Source organism: Triplophysa rosa, linkage group LG20 (assembly GCF_024868665.1).
Source record: "Triplophysa rosa linkage group LG20, Trosa_1v2, whole genome shotgun sequence".
In the NCBI taxonomy this organism is placed as follows: domain Eukaryota; kingdom Metazoa; phylum Chordata; class Actinopteri; order Cypriniformes; family Nemacheilidae; genus Triplophysa; species Triplophysa rosa.
The window spans coordinates 19,988,632-20,008,550 of NC_079909.1; the positions used below are offsets into that span (position 1 = coordinate 19,988,632).

At 37.6% G+C, this 19,919-nt stretch overlaps 2 protein-coding genes across 3 annotated transcripts; one reads left to right on the forward strand and one right to left on the reverse strand.

The window, feature by feature from the left end:
* Nucleotides 1-10,006: 10,006 nt before the first annotated feature.
* On the reverse strand, nucleotides 10,007-12,333 carry foxg1b (forkhead box G1b). Its single transcript, XM_057362215.1, has one exon. It carries the CDS (start codon nucleotides 12,043-12,045, stop codon nucleotides 11,002-11,004), a length of 1,044 nt encoding a protein of 347 aa, XP_057218198.1. The 5' UTR covers nucleotides 12,046-12,333; the 3' UTR covers nucleotides 10,007-11,001.
* A 4,516-nt stretch (nucleotides 12,334-16,849) lies between these two features.
* acyp2 (acylphosphatase 2, muscle type) lies at nucleotides 16,850-18,771 on the forward strand. Of its 2 annotated transcripts, none has more exons than XM_057361607.1 (4): nucleotides 16,850-17,041; nucleotides 17,317-17,333; nucleotides 17,735-17,844; nucleotides 18,011-18,771. In XM_057361607.1, the coding sequence occupies exons 1-4, from the start codon at nucleotides 16,909-16,911 to the stop codon at nucleotides 18,120-18,122; spliced, it is 372 nt and encodes a 123-aa protein (XP_057217590.1). In that variant the 5' UTR covers nucleotides 16,850-16,908; the 3' UTR covers nucleotides 18,123-18,771. The 2 variants fall into 2 exon arrangements, with proteins under 2 accessions (XP_057217590.1, XP_057217591.1); XM_057361608.1 differs by having other exon boundaries at nucleotides 18,014-18,771.
* Nucleotides 18,772-19,919: the final 1,148 nt, after the last annotated feature.

Genomic DNA, 19,919 nt, shown 5'->3' on the forward strand with positions numbered 1-19,919 from the left:
AGTTCCCCCCTCTAGTCGGGTGTCTGACTCGGCCTAAAAAAGGACGGCATGCGCAGTGATGCTGAAGAGGTCGGACGTGTTTACCCAGAAAGAGCCGTGGGTCAGTCTGGCATGAGGAAGTCGAGTTATCTGCACGGCGAGGAGATCTCGGCACAACTTCGCCTGTGAAATAGCTTTGATTTCAGCACCTGTCACTCCACTTCTTTTCTTCATGTGAAAGCCCAGGGTTTGAAAACAAACGCCAGAATGACTCTGGACTGAGCTGATGGGATTATTGTGAACGGAGTATTCATGAATTCACGTCCAAACGGACCTGTTTATTTTCTTAATACGCAGTCATTGCGGTCACAATAAGACCACAAAAAAACCTTCCTTCACTCAACATCTCATGTTTGATAGGGCCTCGGCATTCACGTGGTTTTATTTCTTTATTATAAAGTATATAAATGGCTTTCGTAGAGCTGTCTCTGTGTATAAATCTAGAATAGGAGAAAGTATTTTTGCATTGAAATAACGACACTTCATGTTTCCATTTTATTATTAAACGGATAGTTCACCCAAAAATGAAAATTCTCTCACTCTCTTTGTTTTGATGAACACAGAGAAAGATATTTGGAAGAATGCGTGTAACAAACAGTTCTTGGACCCCATTGACTACCATAGTAGGAACATTCTTCAAAATATCTTCTTTTGTGTTAAACACAACACACAAAAAATGATAATGAAATGTTTCCTACTGTGGTAGTCAATGGGGTCCGAGAACTGTTTGTTACATGCATTCTTCCAAATATCTTTCTCTGTGTTCATCAAAACAAAGACATTTATACAGATTTGGAGCAATTTGAGGGTGCATAAATGATGACAGAATTTTCATGTTTGGGTGAAGTGTTCCTTTAAAATCTGCTTGTCTGAGAATGTCTTCAGGTTGTTCTGTTCTCAGGTTTTGTCATGAAGGTTTTCGCTCATGAGTCCGTAAACGTTTGAATAAGAGAGACGTCATATGTGAGATGTGATTTGATTTTGGCTGGTAATCCTCTCTGCTAGACTGCCCAATGTACCATCAACATCTCTGTAATCTCAGCACAGCTGATCCCTCCGGTCACGGTACACTGATAGCACACACACAGTCTAAAGCTTTCTTGATGTGGGTCCGGCCAGCCGCTGGCACGCTCAGAGACTCTTGACCTGTCCAACAGTTTTGTCCTATGTAGGGGTAAATGATTTGTGTACATAACACACTTGAAAATAATCTGTCATTTGTCAGAATGAGTGTGTGTGTGTGTGTGTGTACAGGTTTATCTATCAAATCGGTAAAAGTCTGATCCACATGCTGCGTAAATTGATTATAGACAATCTAAATAATGCTTATTTGTAATGTAAAACTATAAAAAAGTTTTTCGTAAATATATGGTGAGGGTTAGGGGAGAAAATAAACAGTTTGTACTGTTTTAAAGTCATTACGGAACGTCCTGATGTCCTGATAAACGTACGGTCTTGAGCGTGTTGTTTTTCTGCATGTTCCCTGAAGAAAAGTTCCATATGTAGGAATTATTTATTCTTTTATGTATTTTTTACTTTGTTAACCTTGTCACGTTTATTTCCTTTTCAGTTAGATTTTTCCATTGATCGAGTTGTTTTTCTTTAAATGATCAGTTGTATTTCTTTATAAAGTAGCTTTGTTTATTTAGTTATCATTAATTATTATTAATTGTTTGCCTATTTGTTGTTAATTTTTGGCACAAAGCAGGTTTTATCTTTTGTAGTTTGGATCCCCCCCAAAAATCTAGAATTTGTCAAAATAATAAAAAAAAATCAAAAATACAAATGTAAAAAACACCTTCAGAAATGTTATGTACACTCTAGAAAAATGATGTGTTGTGCATGGTTAGGTCAGATATAAACAAACCCAATCATGGTTAAAATAAACCTTGGATTTTCTTTTGTTGGAACCCATTCATGGGTGTATTATTTAAACATATTTATATTTTCATCCATAAGTTGTCTCTTTCTTCTGTTCTAGGTTACATCAGTGGTGGTCATCGTCTCTGGAGGGCTGCTAAATGTTAATCGGGCACATGTAAGTGTTCCTCACGTCTCCAAACAGTCCTGATCCGTCTGCTAAATTCAACCGCACCCCATGTCAATCTCCTAAAACACAACATTAACACCCAACTGTTTGTCAACAGCCAAGTACAGACTAACAGAGACCCGTCTCTAGCGGTTGCCGTTTCTCATCCGGTTGATACGGGGTTAGACGGTATAATCTCCTTTTGTGGTGCGCACCCACGGCTGTTGTCCCAATATTACCACATAATCCATCCAGCGCTGCTCCGCCTGTACATTCCTTACATCTTCAAACCTTCCGAATTACATCCCTGGAATTCAGATTTTAGATTCTTTTGAATGAGTGTGAATGTAAATCTTGTTTCGATTGCGAGTTGGCACATTGGCTGGTGGTTTGATGAAGGCACAGAACCTCAGACGGTCTCACGCTGAGAGCGGCTGAGATTAACGCCGGTGAATGGATGTAGGTCAGGATGTTCTCAACTGAATTAACCCCTTCACTCCCTGTCCACCCGGGGTCACTTCATGTCAAACATTAGCCCGCTCGACAGGGGACAGTACAGTTTATACTATATCTTGCAGTATTTCAGAAGTCAATTAGCATTTCGTGCTTAATATAACCAGCCTATTGATCTTTAGTTATTAATTGCTTGACTGGATGTTTATGAACAAACATTTCCCTGTCGTTCAATCAATCCTCTCACACAAAGCCGCATTCACTTTTGACTGATTGCATCAGCGCTTATGCCACCTAATGGCACTCAATCTGGCTTTTGTGTGCCCACACGCGTTTGAGCCCCTGAGCTGAACCCAAACACACGCAAACAAACACGGGCTACACGCCAGAAACCAGCACGGCTGTTTGGACAGCGGCTTTACAGGATGGAAACACATCACGCTGTAGCTTAACCTTTAAGCGTGAGGCCGATGATGAGGCACCGGGGGTCTGGATAACAGCCATGTGTTTCATTAGAATTGATACATGACACCTAATAAATAATGAAATTAGATTAAGGTTCCTAGAATGTTCTTTCATGAGCTGTAAGGTTCTATAAAGATGTGTGGAGTGAATGTCAATTCATTCTTGATTCGTGAATGTTGTGTTCTCTACTCGGTATTTTTGACTTTATATAATCAATAAAAATCAGTGTGTGTCATCAGCACCCGAGCAAACGGGTCACTGCGTCCACTGAACGCTCACTAATGCTGTACAGTCTGGAGGGCAGATGACATTAGAGAGGTCGTGATCTTTTCATCACTCGACTGTGTGGGATGGTGGGCTTCAGCAACACTTCTTTTAACTCCATTTTTACATTTCACGTCACAATGATTGTGCTGGATGTTGTGCACGGTTGCTACGATGTTCTAGGGTGTGTCGCTAGGGCAGATCATTTCTAAAGGGTGGCTTCCTTGCATCCCTTTTTGAATGTCTTCTTTAAGCCTAGAGAATGATTTGCTATGACTGAAGGCAGAATTGTGGTGAAGGCCGTTTGTAGTTTCACGCATCGACCTCTAGAGGGAGAATATCTGTTAAGAGCCCTACGCCAATTACAGTGTTGGGTGTAACTAAGTATTTAGTTACTGTTATTTAATTACTTTTCCCTTGAAAACGTAAAGTAAGGGATTACTCTAATTTTTTCTGTAATTTAATTAGTTACTTTTGATGGAATTAATCTAAATACTGTGTGTAATATATGTGTGTGCAATAGTGGAATTGACATCAAAATTCAAAGTCTAACTTTAAAATCCGTGCTTTAATGTATAATTCTCACATTTGTAATACTTTGGTCAGTTAATAATACTACTTTATGTAGTTTTATATTATTTATTTGAATGAATTAAAAGAGCCCTTTCATGTCCATCCTTGAATCACTTAACTAATCAAAGTTTATATAGGATACAGAAAGTAATTAGTAATAAGTAATTAAATACTTTTTGAAGAGAATAATTTGTACTGTAATCTAATCAATTACACTATTGAATATGTCATTAGTAATTAGTAACTAATTACTTTTTCTGAGTAACTTGCCCAACACTGACCACACAATAGTGTGACACAAAGAAACTGAGCATGGAGTTTAGAAGTCATTTTAGGCTGTTTTGTATATGATGCTATAGTTGGATTTGTGTTTAAGAGAAGTATTAAAGCATGTTTATGATTGGTGTGTTATTAAATTTATTTTTGTGTATGTTTGATCCACAGAGGCCAGCATAAAGTCTGTGTTTCCCCTGCTAACCTGAAACTCTGTGAGTACTATGAAGTGATATGTGATGCTTTTCATACTTTTGCTCTCTCTCTCTCTCTCTCTGACATGTGTTGACACATTAAAGATCAAATTAACGTATGTTATATAACTTTAATAAATTGACATGTTCACTGTGACCCCAACGTGACATTTTCTGTCCCACATGGAGGTAAAACTCAATGATTTATTAAACTGAATGTTGAATGTCAATAAAGCAGAAAAATTTCTCCTGAATATTTTAAACTCTTCAGTTGTTAGCGTCTGTTTGCTGTAGGTCTTCATTCTCTATTTTTGTCAGCGTGCATAAAGTGCAGTATTTATAGCTTTTATACTGTAACTGTACTGATGGTTTACATAAATGAAGTCCTAATAGAATTGAAAATTCTTAAATTTATGGACAGACAAAATAGTCACATTTTTTAGCTTTTTTCCAGTAAAGTAAAGGAGATGTTGAATCTTCACAAAGGTAGACCAAACTAAATAATTCTATGTTAATGATGTTTTTAATAATACTTTTTCCAAAACGTCTAGTTCTTTTTAAGTAAGTCATACAGGTTTTGAAGGACATGAGATGTAAATAAATGATGACAGAATGTTTGTTTTTGGGTGAACTATCACTGTAAATCTGCACATCTTTTTAATATCCTTATATATTACACATGCATGTTTTTTCCCACTACAGGCGGTCACATGTCAGTCTGACGATACCGCTCCAGAGTTTTGTTGTCCATGTTATTGTGGGATTTTTTGGGGGGGTTAAACATGCTCAGTTGTGTTCAGACCGCCGCTGTCAAAGTGAATAGATGTCACCGTGACTGACGGGGGGGAAGGGGTGAGAGATTATGAGATGGACCCCCATACATCCAAAACCACCCCTGTATTTCATTTAGTAAAGAATCACCTATAATGAACTTTGCTTTTGCAATAAAATATTCTTAAAGGGTTCATCCGGTGTGAACATGTCATGTGATTGGTTTATGAGTACCAACATGAATAATGAGAGTAATTCAGTTTTCCTGGTATCTGCTGTACTGTGTTATGGGATGTTAATGTCCTCGCAGCAGGTTTTACACTCATTACAGAGGTTTTTGTTCACGGCTTGTAGTTCAGGATAAACTCTTACGCTTTTGATCCGTGAGATTTGTCACACATGTGCCGCAAACTCACTGCTAGCACAGTGCAGACGTTAGACGTGGACTCGAAGAAAACTGCCAAGCTGCCACAAGCGTTCCCCGCGGTCCTCCAGCATCACACCATTATTAGTGTTTGATTAACCTATTTACCTCCATTATAGACGCTCACCCATCCACCCTCCCGCTTGGCCTTAGAGCAGACCGCCCTAATCGTTACCCTGATTACTTCACAAGTCATCAAGCGTGCCAGGAGACTAAAGACATGTGTACTGAGAGACCAGAGAGATATATATTGTGTTTCTGTCGCAATGGCATGTCTGTGTATTCAGTGGTGTGCTTTTTTATAGGTTTAGAGCAAATATAGTTTGAAATGATTGGTGTTAGTCTGATATTATATTTAATAAATATATAGCAGTACAAAACTCAATTTTCAGATTTCTCAGTTGTTGAATTTAACACATTAAAGTAGAAATATTTAGGATTCTGAACTATTTCTATGTTACAATTCAAATAAACTCATTTATGAAAAGGAAAACAGACCAAGTACGGAGAGTTAAGCAAGTTTATATTCATCTTGTCACTCAAATTGTTGTTGATAATATCATTTGTCATGAAAAAATCATGATATTAATAGCATTGTGATGGCTGAACTCATTATATCTATGCATTCTTAAAATTGAATGATTGGATTATTTGCTAAACATTAGTGTTAATGCCATGCAAAAGCAGTTTATCTACAGATTTGAAAGCTTAAATGATCTGCTGTTTGGTCATTTTTGTTATTTTTTATATAGTTATTTTTTTATTAGATGTCTCAACACATCTTGATTAAAATTGAAGATGTGCCAATCTATAAAAACATCATGTTTATAGTAGTCTGCTGCGTGTAAAACAAAACAGATTAAAAAGCAGAATTAAAAGAAGTGTGATATAATCTGAAATAATTAAACAACATCTTTAATGATGCAAAAACCAAGCGTTAAAATACATGCTAGTGAAAATGAAGGTAAAATAAAGATTCTTGTCTCCTACCTTCTGGTGTGTATGAGTTTGGTGGGTATCAGGTTAAATCTCAGGGTGTTTTCAAGTGTTCTGTAGAGGATTGTGGATTTTAAATGTAAGGAACACGTTCCGTCACACCTCTCTCTCCTCTGGGACGACCCAGAAACAGAGCATGTATAGAGTATCATCAGTCTAATACACATTGATGTTTGTGTTTTTAAAGGATTATTTCATTAGCTGCTGCTAAACATGTTTTTAATGTGTGTAGAAAAACATGGGTGTGGTTTAAATTTAAATAACATTTTTGGACAGGTATGAGAAAACACATGTTTGTCACACGTTTGATCATTTTGGTCTAGTGTCTTATTGTGTAAATGAAACATTTTTGTTGTTTATCTAATTTGGTTTGCAAAGTATTCTTTTTGGTCAAGAGAGCTTTTTTAAAGGCACTTTTTAATTGACGCAACATATTTAAAAAGTGTTAATGGCTCAAATAAAAAGAAAATAATTCAATGACAATATGAAAGATCAGTGTATGGGCGGTGACATCATCTGTCTGTGCTGTAGGTCATGTGAATATTAAGTCAAAATAAATTAAGTGAAGAAAAAAGTTGGTTCAGAGGTCACAAGGTTTTCTGAAGGAACATTAAGGACCCTTGACTCTATCATTGGGCATCCCACGGTTAACCGAGCGTAGAATGTGTTGCAGTTAAAACAACAGAAACCTAATGCATGTTCACTGGAGAACGATGTAAATGTCTCTCCATGTCTTGAGTCTCTCTGATGACCTGCATGAACGCCACACAAAATGGCGTCTGCAGTAATGATGGGAAACAGGGTTGTAGTAAATGGCGTCCGTATATACAGTACATTGATCTGGGTTGTTTGTGTAGACGTAATGCTGGAAGCCACTCACAGACGTATATATTTTTTATGCATTTTCCTTTTTAAAAAAGTATTTTTGAAATGTATTTTAAATAGATTTATTATTTACTTACTAACTCTTTTTGTATTCTTGAACCATGGAAAGCATTTTCCCCTTTTCATGAGAGAAAATGTATAGCTAGAATCAGTATGACATCATGTTTAAGATTTTATTAGACTGCAGGACAATTTTAAGGCCTTGCATAAAACATCCCATGTTTTTTGTCACGTACAGTGATCTAATTTTATTATAATATTTATCGGATATTTTGTTTGTTTTTCTAATATTGCCACAGCAAAAACTGACAGATCTGAAACATGATTCAGAAGTTTGTGATGAGCTGCAGTCTGTGTTCACAGATCCATCTGATGTGGATGTGGATGTGGATGTGTTATAGCAGACATGTTTAGACAGTTCTTGTCTGTTTTGTGAATATCATCTCTGCATCTGATCTCTGGCCTTCAAGGGCTGCTGGGAATTTTACAGATCTGACCTTGTAAGCGCATTATTCATCTGTGTAGCCCTCATCAAACATCATGCCTTGTTTATTGCCCGGCAACAAGAATGGGATCCACCAACCTTTGCAATTCTTCTAGCAAGTATATTTCTCATGCATCTATTTCTGTTCTGTTCTGGACTTCTGTTTCATGTGTCAAGAAAACAAGATTTTATTAAGACAATGTTGATCATTAAAATCCTTGTGACACTCTTTAATCTGATCTCTTACAATAATATCGCGGCAAACGTCTGAATGTTTTTGTTTCTAATGCTGTTTGAAGCATCAGCGGGTGTTTAAAAGTCTTCTCTGCTGCTCGGAGGAAAGCAGTTTTGTTATCAAGTGACCTGAAAAATAAGCATTCAAGCTTTATATTGTTGTGCTCTCATTAGTTCCTGTGGAGTGGAAGTGAGTCCCAGAAAGACGTCTCCTCTTTAGCAAAAGCATTTAGGCATGCTTAACAAAAGAAAAGGAAGCAGGAGAGATTCAGGGTCACACCACTGACCACATCACAACTTTTGTTGCAGATGAGAGGAAATATATGTTGTTGAGGTAGAATATTTGATAAAAGAGAGACACTTAGAGAGAATTATTTGTTTCTTCAGACTAATAATCTGATAATGAGGTAGAATTTAAGATGAGTCTTGGGTTAATAGTTACTACATTCCCATTGTGCCATATAGCATTACAAACCTGTTGTGACGTGTTCTTGCGCAAGCCGAAATTAGCACATAACTGAGCACAAATGTGAGACTTTAACACAAACAGTTGACGTTCATTTTGTAAGGTCTCGAAATGTAAAAAAATTATAGTGGATTTATGGATTTATTTATTTATCTAGTTTTTTGTCAACAATGTTATAGTATGTCGGGTTGCCAGGCGTAATATATATATATTTTTAATATATTTATTCTAATTGGTTTTTATTTGGGTTTAAAGTCAAACGACCTGTTGCATTCCAGACAAACTCAGATTTCGTTGAAAGAATCTTTGTGTGTTGCTTTAAATGCAACATGTTTGTATGCTTTATTTGGCAAGAAAATAAATGATGCATGAACAGAGAACCTATACAATATTTAACCATGCTTTTTTTTTGTTTTTAACCTTTTCGTGTTTTTTTTATAGTTTTCTTTATAGCTTGAATGTAAATTTCCGTATCCCTAATTATTCATATATTTTAAAGCTCGTCGTTTATATATTCTTGCACCGCTTTAAAAGGTGGCTTAAGATTGTACACTTCTGCATGTCTATATATGAAAAAAATCTAAAAATGAACAACAATAACAATGCAGTTAACTGTATCGGATCCCAAAATAAATTAAACCTCGTTAAACTTCATAATTTATTTCGATAATTTAATTGGTCAAAATACAGACCGAAGATTTATTTTTACATATATTCTAATGTTTTGATCAATGTTAGAGTCTAAATTTGAATACTAATAAACCGCGTTTTTTCTTTTTTTTAAGTAAGCAGGCCACTCACTTTTACAACTTTGGTCAGTCAGTCCCCTCCCTCTGTCCTAACCCATTAATAAGCTATTGGGTCCTGGTTCTTTCAAGGTGTCTTGAGTTCTTACGTCTGCTGGGTTCTTGGGGGTTTTGCTTCTATCAGGGGAACGTGCACGTGAAGTTTCAAGAGCATCTGGACAGTAAGTGTATAGCCTACATTATTTCCATATAGGTCACGATGCTGTGCATTGATTTAACAGAATGTTTGGTCGGTGTGCTCGGTTAGATGTTGGTTATCTCAGTTAAATCCAGTTTTGTCTTACTGCCCCAATTGATCTCATTATGTTTGCATGTGAATATGAATGATTTCAAATGATTGATTATAAGCGTAGGCCTATAAATATATATATATATATATTTTAGGGGAGCGCGCAGGACTAGTTCGTCCATAAGTCCGGTGCTTTCGTTAAAAAGGTCGCGATTTTGAACAGTTTTTTTATTCATTGCATAATGTGTTGCACGGGGAAATTATTCTATCAGTAGGCTTTACGTGAAAGATTTTTAGCTTGTGTAAATATTTAATTCGTCTAGAAAGTCATAGGCTGTCAACTGAACGCGTCACAACCCCCCCCCAAAAAAAGATTTTGTGTGAATGTGTTTACAAAGAACGCTTTTTGTTTTCATACAGAAATATGTCAATACTTTATTTCTTTGTTCTGAACCAAAGTTCAGGCAGGATATACAAGAAAAAACAACAAACAACAATTTACTATGGCAACTAATAATCCCGAACTCTAACACACGTTGTTTGGGGATGGGGGTTGTTTTAAAGTTAAATATCTTGTATTAACTTTTATGAGCAATGAAAACCAAACCAATATTCAGTGCTGAATTTAAAAGCATTACAACGATCCAAACTGTCTTTGGTGAGGAAATTTTTCCACAGGTAAAATGCTTTAATAAAATACTGTCATCTGTGTAAAATATATGGGTACTGACCCGAAGTGTCCAAAATCCTGTCATCACAGAACATCATTTTATGTGACATATTTACATATAAACTAACACAAAGATTGATTTAAAACCAGTGCTTTAAAATGTTTTGCTATAGTGGTTCTTTACATGACGTTTCTGAAAGCAAATGCACACACTCATAGAACGTTGCATATCTTTTTATATTTTACCGTATTTCTACATTTTATATCATTACAAATAATATTTAGTCATTGTCAGAACGCACACCTGAGTCAGTCCGGACCCTCTCCCTGTCAAACCCTGATTTCATATATTAAGGCGCATTCACAGTTTTAGGACAATATATATTAAATAAAACAGAGGAATTAGTTAGGCTATAGTAAACGAACAATATGTGCCATCTATCTAATAACAACAGTATCCCACAGCGTTAAGGGATAAAACATATTCAACTTTTTTAATAAATACAAAACCGTCAATACCAAATAAATTGTGAACTATAAATAATACTTTTACAAAAAAAAGAAAACACAGTTATTGCCTTTGGCATAACATCATACTAACGTTAAAAAATTACTTCAGATCTTAAATAGACAACAACAACAAATCCAGACAGACACAGTCCTCACAAAAGGGAGAGCTTGCATGTTTCGCTGCGAGGTTTATAATGTTGGTTTTTTATATTTCCATTAGAGATTGCGCGCAACGCTCAGTTGAGGAAAGAATTGGGCGCGACCCGTTTATGTTGGGACAAAAGTCCACTCGAAAGCGGCGATGTGAAAGACGGTAAACTAGTTCTTAGGGAATCTGACAGCAAAGGGGAAGGAGAGCTGGAGATCCCGTACCCCGGTGCGCTTGGCAACGACTGTGCCTGCTGCGCTCCCGGTATGAAATATCCATTGTGCCCTGATAATAATCCAGCAGCGGCGGATGGCGGGGACACGCCGTATCCGTTTGACAGGTTTATACTGCCGGTAGAAGATCCCAGAATAGGGCGAGGCATATCCCCGTTGCCGAGCGGCTCGACGCCGTGAAGTAAAGATCCGTACGCGTGTCCTTGGTTAAGGAAACCGTGCGTGGATCCGTTATAGTGCGAATGATGCAAGGGTAAAAACGGAGATAGCTGCCAATATAACGGGTTACTCGGGCGTTCTCCCAGGCCGAGCCGGAGGGGCGCAAAACGCAGTCCCCTCTTCATCACCAACTTGCCTCTCGAGGTCGCCGAGCGCCGCCGCAGTTTGCCCGTCGTTCCCCCGATGAAAACATCATCACTTGAGGGGTCCAGCATCCAGTAGTTTCCTTTCCCCGGGTCATCGTAGTGTCGTGGCACTTTGACGAAACACTTATTGAGGCTCAGATTGTGCCGAATGGAGTTCTGCCAGCCCTGCTTGTGTTCTCGATAATACGGGAAATTTTTCATGATGAACTCGTAGATGCCGTTTAACGTGAGTCTCTTCTCCGGACTTTGTCTGATGGCCATCATGATGAGCGCATTGTAGCTGAACGGCGGCTTGTCAAATTTCCCGTTTTTTCCCTTTTTAGGCTGCTCCGGGTTGTCCGCGTCTCTCTGATCCTTTTCCAGAAGCACCGAGTCCATATCAGCGGGTTCCGGTGGCTTGTCTAAATCCTGCACCGGAGCCGGGCTGCTGCGCCTCTCCGCGTCCGCACTATCAAACTTGGATGGGAGCAGCAGACTCTTGATGCTGAACGATGTCGACTTCTGCACCATGGTCGGCTCGCTGTGATCTCCCATGCCGGGCAATAACAAACAAAAATGACCCGTTTTCTTACTTTAAAACAGATGAGGTCAGACGCGCAACGATGGAGACGTTGCATGCATGGTAGGACAGAGAACGCGACGCGCAGAGGTGGACTTGAGAAATCAGGGATTAAGCGGGACTCAGTCTTACCAACTACCTCATCTCAGGGAGGGGAGGAGGAGCTCTTCATTTGCTGGAAACTGTACAGTCTCACACGAGCGCACTGTTTTGCGTGGGTTAAATTCCTTAAAGCGCCATTCGCTCTATAATAACGCGCGGAGTCTCGTACAGTACCTACTGGAGCGTCTCATATGCGTCACAGATCGCGTACACTAGGTAAGGACGAGGAGATGTACACAAACAATCTGAGAAACACCGAAACAATCACTAATGAGTATTAAAACATTAAAATATGTGGTTCAGACCCGAGACCAGTTATGGGAATTCTTGACAATATTTGGGTTATTTTTGCAAAAAGGCCACAAAGCGTAAAACTACACTGTCTAAACCAACAAAGTGATGTTTTTATATTTTTGCTTCTGTCTCAGGATTATTTATTCAGAAACTGTGCACTGGCTGAGCTATGGGCGCCTCTAGTGTCAGCAGGAGTCAAACATAACTGATCTCTGCTCAGAACTCTGTTGTAATTGTGAGAATGTGTTATTTATCATTATTTAGTGTGACATACATTCCACATTTTTATAGTCTATCAGTAATAAATTAAAGTTTTGAACGACACTCATATAATATTCTTATTGTATAGCACTATTTTGATGAGGTCAGTTTTGATACGCATAATGTTGACATCAGTTAAATATTGACTTCTTGCTGATATTTACAAAACAGTTTCAGAGTTCTGCAACGAAAATGAATTCATTTGTGACATTTGATGTATTTTAGTTCAGCTCGAGGATTTGTAAATTTGATCAATATTAGGCCAATTATAGTCACCTTTTTGTTCATGTTTTTCAATGCTTTTGACTTCATTATTTTTAAACTGCACTTTTTCAAAGGTTGGGTCAAAAATATTTTCATTTTGATTCTGCTGTCATGGAGTGTTTTTACATTTGCTTTCTGCAGTAAACAGGTTTCTTCGCGTACGCTTTTGCAGCCATTTTTATGTTGAAATCAAATGTGACAGTAGACTCTCAGACTGTGAAGGGTTAGACCGCTTTGTTTTTTAATTCAATATAATTGAATTAAGGTTATTATTTTGTTTATAATGGTGCTAAATTGTTTTGAATTAAATGAGCGATGATTTGTATGGAACGTATATGCGTCTGTTTCATAAAAAAAAACATTTGATTTCATAACGCAAGTTACACAGTAAAATCGCCAGTGTTAAAAAAAGTCAAATTAACACTCACAGTGTATATATAATCCACACTCTCAAAGTGTGACCCTTTTTAACACTGGCGATTTTGCTGTGTAGGTTAAAACAGTGATAAACATAAATGAAAACTAAAAGGCAATAAAATAAACAATTGATATCTTTTTGTATTATAGAAACACAATTAACAAACACATAATTCACAACTGTTATGGAAAAATTGACCACAACTCTACATTTGATTTAGTTTTTTTATATCAAGTCGTGTGCCCGGTCAAATTCAATATCAATAATATTAATAATAATACTGTTTTTAACGAATCTATATTTATATAGACACAAAACCTATATATCCGTCGATTTCATGTAGTCAGTATGGGACAAATTATCATTAAGCTTGTCTTGACGAAATCAGATTTGCTTTAAAAATGATCTAACTTTTTTGATTTGTTTTAAGTCAGAGGGGAAGAATGAACCGTCGTCAATAACTTCAGTATAACAGATTTTACCGATTGTGCGTAAAATCTAAACGAACTTTATGTTCTTATTAACTTTATTTTGTAACTTGTGCAGTATTTCATGTGGTGATTGTTTGATTCAGTGATGCGTGATACAAATAAACTGATGAAGAATGTTGTTATTGATCTGAAGAATAAGGCGTGATTGACTTTAATTTGTCACGAAACATTTAGCATTTTTGTAACATGCTCTTTTGAAGCAATGAGATCAATTCTATGCTTTTTAATAGCCAACTACAAGTTATATGTCTTTATTTTGGAAAATTTGCAATTTATAACGATTTATAAATTTACATTCAAGTGCTATTTCAAATCATTTAATGTAAGTCATTATTTTTTCCAAATCATTTAATGTGAAACCAGCAACCAAGCACGCACGCACACACACACACACGCACGCACGCACGCACGCACGCACGCACGCACGCACGCACGCACGCACGCACGCACACACACACACACACACACACACACACACGCACACACACCCCACACACACACACCCACACACACACACACACGCACACACGCACGCACGCACGCACGCACGCACGCACACACACACACACGCACACACACACACACACACGCACACACACACTGGGTTCAATAAAAGTTCACACAATATTACAGTGAGGAGGCTATAGAAGATCTCTGTAGACCTGTCCTGGATTTTAGATGCTCTTTTTCTTTGCTACCAGCATGCACAGGAGCATTTAAAAAATAATGCTATAATTTATTGTTATCATTTATTATATGTATTTCCCTTTTGTGAAATCTTGCTCATTTGTCATCTTCTTGTTTGTTCTCTCCTAAGGGACTGTTCACAGTTGAGAACCCATTAAAGTAACTTCTGTTGTGACTGTGTTTCACCGTGTGCTGGCGGGAGTCACCCACTTCTAACATTTATCTCTTTGATTTCATATGTAAATGTTTCTGTGAGTGAGCGAGTCTACTGTACATAGCCTGACAATTAAAGAACAGTCTTACCTAGATACTTCAATGCCATTGGCCTCACTGCATGTTTTTGCAGGATTCATTTAGGGGTCAAGACTTTGCTTTGGATAAATGTGTCTGCAAAATGCTTAGTTGAAGTGTGCTCACTTCAAAGGTAAGCATAGTTTATTTAAAATAATTAAGCTAAAATAAATGGAAGTTGGGGAATGCCTTCATTTAGCCGTGTGTGTGCTTATGCGTGTGTGTTTATATACCAGAACTGTTATCACTCTGATCTGGGGATTAAAGGTCTCTCTGTTGGGCATTACTGGCTCAGAACAAATCAACAAATGGCGTGTGTGTGTGTGTGTGTGTGTGTGTGTGTGTGTGTGCGTGCGTGCGTGCGTGCGTGTGTGTGCGTGTGTGTGCGTGTGTTCCTCAATCGCTTACCTGTAAATCTGCAGCTGTGATATCTGAAAATCCAGCGAGAAAGACACTACGTTGTGGGATCTCCATATTGCTGTTTAATGTAGAAACAGAGAAAATGTGCTTCGGCCAAGAACCTTTTTATCAAGAACCAGTCTTTGCTGTATATGATTCTTAAAGGGATAGTTCACCCACAAATGAAATTTCTGTCATGAATTAATCACCCTCAAGTTGTTCCAGACCTGTATACATTTTTTGTTTGGTTGAATACAAAGAATGACATTTCGAAGAATGTAAGCAACTGAGATTTGGGGCACCATTGACTACTAGAAATAATTATTGTATAATTTGTTTTGTTTTGTTTAACACAAAAGAAAATATTTTGAGTATTTTTGAATTTAGGAAAACAAACAGTTCTGGGGCACCTTTGGCTACCATTTTAATGGTAAAATGTTCTTTGCCAACATTCTTCCAAATATCTTTCCTTGTATACAACAGAACAAAGGTTTGGAACAACTTGAGGTTGAGTACTTCATGACGGAATTTTCATTTTGGGATGAACTTTAAGTTACTACAGGTTCAAGAATTAAAAAGTGATGTATTTTATGTTATTAACATATTAACAGAAATACAGTATGAGATGAGAAAACAAAGTTTCTCTTTTGTTTACCCCATAAATAATTCCTTATTAGCATTAGCATAATCCATGATTATGAGATATAAGTATATATATATTTGCTTCTTTTGTAATGCTTGCGAACAAAAGCACTGATCTATGATTTTCGTGATTTTTATGGAATGAAAGGTGTAATCTCTTTCTAGCATGTTAAAACATGTTACAAACATCATGTGTTGGGTGTAAAATCTATGTCAGATCCAAATATCATTGGTTTATTGAAAGGATTTGTCTGTCACAATTTATCTTAACCCTTGTATGCAAAGAAAAATACATCTTTAATAAAATGTAAATGTGAACCTGTAATATCTGACTGTTTAGTCAAATCATAAATATACTAAATTACAGGACAACACTGTGGCTGGTAAGATAAAGATGGAAATATTAAAATCTCATCAGGATGTGAGAGAAGAGATTGTGTGATGTGTGCGTTGGCACATTTCTGAGGCTCATTGTTTGTGGTTATTGCTGTAATCTTGTCTGTTTTTTAATCATTCCAAAAAATGTAATTATTTAGGGTTTGGCCTTTATTACTCGTTTAAAATCTATATGCAAGTACTCACACTTTTATTTTCATCGATGTTTAATCATAATTTCATGATACAACCTCGCGCTTGTAAAATCTCGCGAGAATAAATCTGCCACTTGTCTAGTTGTCCACAAGATGGCGCTTAATTTCCGGCGCATCTAAGTATCGTGTCGTATCATTCAAATCTAAGGTTGTGTTTTATTATTTTCGACACGTGTACACTAAATGTGTTTATCTTTAATTGTCCATGAAATCTGTTAAGATTTGCATTTGCCTAAAAATAGAAACCAAGCCTCAGCCATCGCTACAGAAACACTAGTCAATGATTGGCCCATTTTGCGGAGTGTTGAGAAAAGTAACACGTGACACATGACCGCAGCGCTTCGCCATTAGTTCAGTGTCATTTCTAGCAGCAGAGGCGACATTTACGTTCGTTTATTTATGTCTGTCGGTGGTTTAAACGTCTGCTGGACTTCTCTCTTGGTCATCACTCTTGTAGTATTGTTTGCAATGTCTTCAGACGCCGGTGAAAAATACGTTTCTGTAGATTTTGAGATATTCGGCAATGTTCAGGGTGGGTATTTAACGAGGGTTTGAATCGCTTTGCAGACATTTATTCACGCGCCACCTCCAGAAATAGCGGCCCGCACATGATTCTTCTTTCTCATTTTAAACTTTATTTGCACCGTTTTTTAGTAAGGTAATGCATCAGTTATTATTCAAAAATGCAAATAGGCTTGTGCAGTTATAATATGCCAGTGAAAGTGTATTTTGTACTCTTTCTAACAAAGAACATGCAAAGTTGCATTTCAATGTTATTTTTTTACAACCTTCTTTCCTTTGTTTCAGGTGTTTGTTTCAGAATGGTAAGAAACATCTGGATAATGCACATTAAATATTGTGGATGAGTTATTTCACTGTACGTAGTGGACAGAACAAAAAACTATTATGGTATATGAACCTAGCAGCCTGGTATTCTTTGAGGCACCTTGGACTGGTGGTACATCAATATGGTAATCACTCAATACCGTGGTATTACCGTCTGACATCATCACTGTGTGGTCACACAAATACTGCATTTTATTTCATGTACATACATTTGACATAATACTACAATAGATATGTAGATAAGTTCCAATCTAAAAACATGCAGTACCTTAAATTGATGATGAAATCATCTTCCAATAAATATTCTCTTACCTGCTTTGCCAGTGATATTTGTATTTAATATTTGAGTGATTTAAATTTCTCTCTGTTTTCCCTGCAGTATACAGAGGCTGAAGGGAAGATGTTAGGAGTGAATGGCTGGGTGAAGAACACTAGACAGGGCACTGTGGCTGGACAGGTTCAGGGACCCCCTGAAAAAGTCAAAGAAATGTACGTCTGCATAATTTTTTCCAAAGCTTTTTCGAGAGTGCTTGTTTGTTAATAAAACATTTGAAGTAATGCACCACGAAATTGAAGCTTTTGATTACTATAAACCTTCTGAGTTTGATTTAACCCCATCAATAACACTAACTTGCTCAGTGCTGTTTTTAACCAGCAGATGGCGCCAGTGCTTCGGTCTTGATCTCATGGAACAGTCTAGAATGGGCTGGTTTGAGGGGGGAGGAAACTCACATTTCTCACCAAAAGCAAAGCCCACGTTCACCTGATACGTCACGATAAATCTAGACACGGGAATAGAATGTGCACAAGCAATGCTGATTAACTGCTCAAAAGCTTTTTGTGTGTTAAACTCTTTTGTTGTGTTGCCTGGGGCTGAGCTGTTGTGCATTATAGCTCACGGCTGCGGTTTTGTGTGCTGAGAGAATGTGGTGTGCGTGTGTGTGTGTGTGTGTGTGCGCGCGCGTGTGTGCGTGTTTGTGGGCGTTCACAGGTCTGCAGTCCCTCAGGCTGGGCGGGTCAAACGGTGATGATGTCATGATGTCAGTCAGGGTGGGGTGCTATACAGGGCCAATGCGTTCATGACATCACAGTCTCAAATGTGAGCCAGACGCTCATTTAAGGGAGTGTGTCCAGCCCGACTGTCGCCTCTCACCAGAGCTCTTACACATTACTAGAGTAAATGAATAAACTGTAGTATAATGTTACGCACGTTCTTAACTCATTTTTTGTTTAGATGTACAAGAAATATTTACACAAATGCATTTGAAGCTAATGCTAAATAACCAGTATTTTTCGGAGGCAATAACTTGTGGCCCCTCGCTAAATTAAAAATGCAATCTAATGAGGTCAGTGGACGACAATGTAGCAAAACGAAATGTTCGAAATGTCATATAGTATTAAATACTATTTAGCCAGTATTCTATTCTCAACATTTGTTTCTTGAGCTTTTTTTATCAAAATTAAAAAGCTAAATGTTTTTTTCCAAAGACGTTCGCATACAAAGGTCATGTGATAATAATGTACTGTGGCATAGTACAGTTTTTAGTTGTTAATGTGGAGAAATGCCTTCTGTTTCAATTACACTGTAAAAATAGTAATTTCACATTTAAAACTATTAAAAATTTTGACTTGTGATTATTGACTGTAATTTATTGAAAAAGTTGAAATTGCTTAAATTATTTTGATAAGTTAAAATAATGAATTTTGAATCAAGTGTTTGAGACCAGCACAGTTACTTCCTCCCTCTGTGACAACTAGCCCCGCCGTGCAGTTTGATCATGTGACGTTTAATATGTGTACACTGCAGAGCTGGTGGCAGATGCCCTTTAAGACATTTTTAGCTTCTCTAGTGAGACCCGTGTCCTATTTACTTAACCTAGAAACTATCCTTGTGCATACAGAAGTGTGTGTGTGTGTGTGTAGTGTATATGATGGATACACAGAGCTGCACTATTGTGTGTTGTTGAACATCTCTTGTGAAGAACTCCTCTCCCACATTCCAGCTGGTGAGCACAAGATGAGAATGAACACAAATGTGTTTGCTCATTAAATATTGAAACAGGCGTCAAGCTCCGCCCTCCTCAGTCTTTCCTCGTTCCTTCTTTCCCATCTTTCATATTGCTCCTTTCTCTTAAATCATCTGTTAGTTTTATTATCTTTTGTTTGCACTCTTTTCATCCGCTTGTCAGTATATTGTGTGTGCGTGTGTGTTAGTGATGTTGCTGAGACTGTAGTTCTCTCCTCACTGCTCCACCCATCCTTGACTTATGGGTGGATGTCCTTGAGGATTCGACGAGAGCATCAGCACCTCCACGAAGCTCATCACAACATCAGTTCCTCTTTCAATCAAATGAACATCATGTTCCTGGTGCTGATCCGGGGCGGTCGAGAGTGTCTAGTGGTTCGTTATGGAAATTCCTTCCCATCACAGTGTGCAAATGTTATCTGACTTCCTCACCAGCAGTTAAAGGGAGAAACTCCTTTCCTTTATAACACAATGAAAACTACCAGGACTCAAGAGTGTTTATATCAAACAACAGCTGTAGAGAGAGAGGGAGAGAGAG

Coding starts and splice junctions, on each gene's coding strand:
- foxg1b (XM_057362215.1), bottom strand. CDS start 12,045: ATGGGAGATCACAGCGAGCCGACCATGGTGCAGAAGTCGACATCGTTC.
- acyp2 (XM_057361607.1), top strand. CDS start 16,909: ATGTCTGTCGGTGGTTTAAACGTCTGCTGGACTTCTCTCTTGGTCATC. Junction 17,845..18,010: donor CCTGAAAAAGTCAAAGAAAT/GTACGTCTGCAT, acceptor GTTTTTAACCAG/CAGATGGCGCCAGTGCTTCG.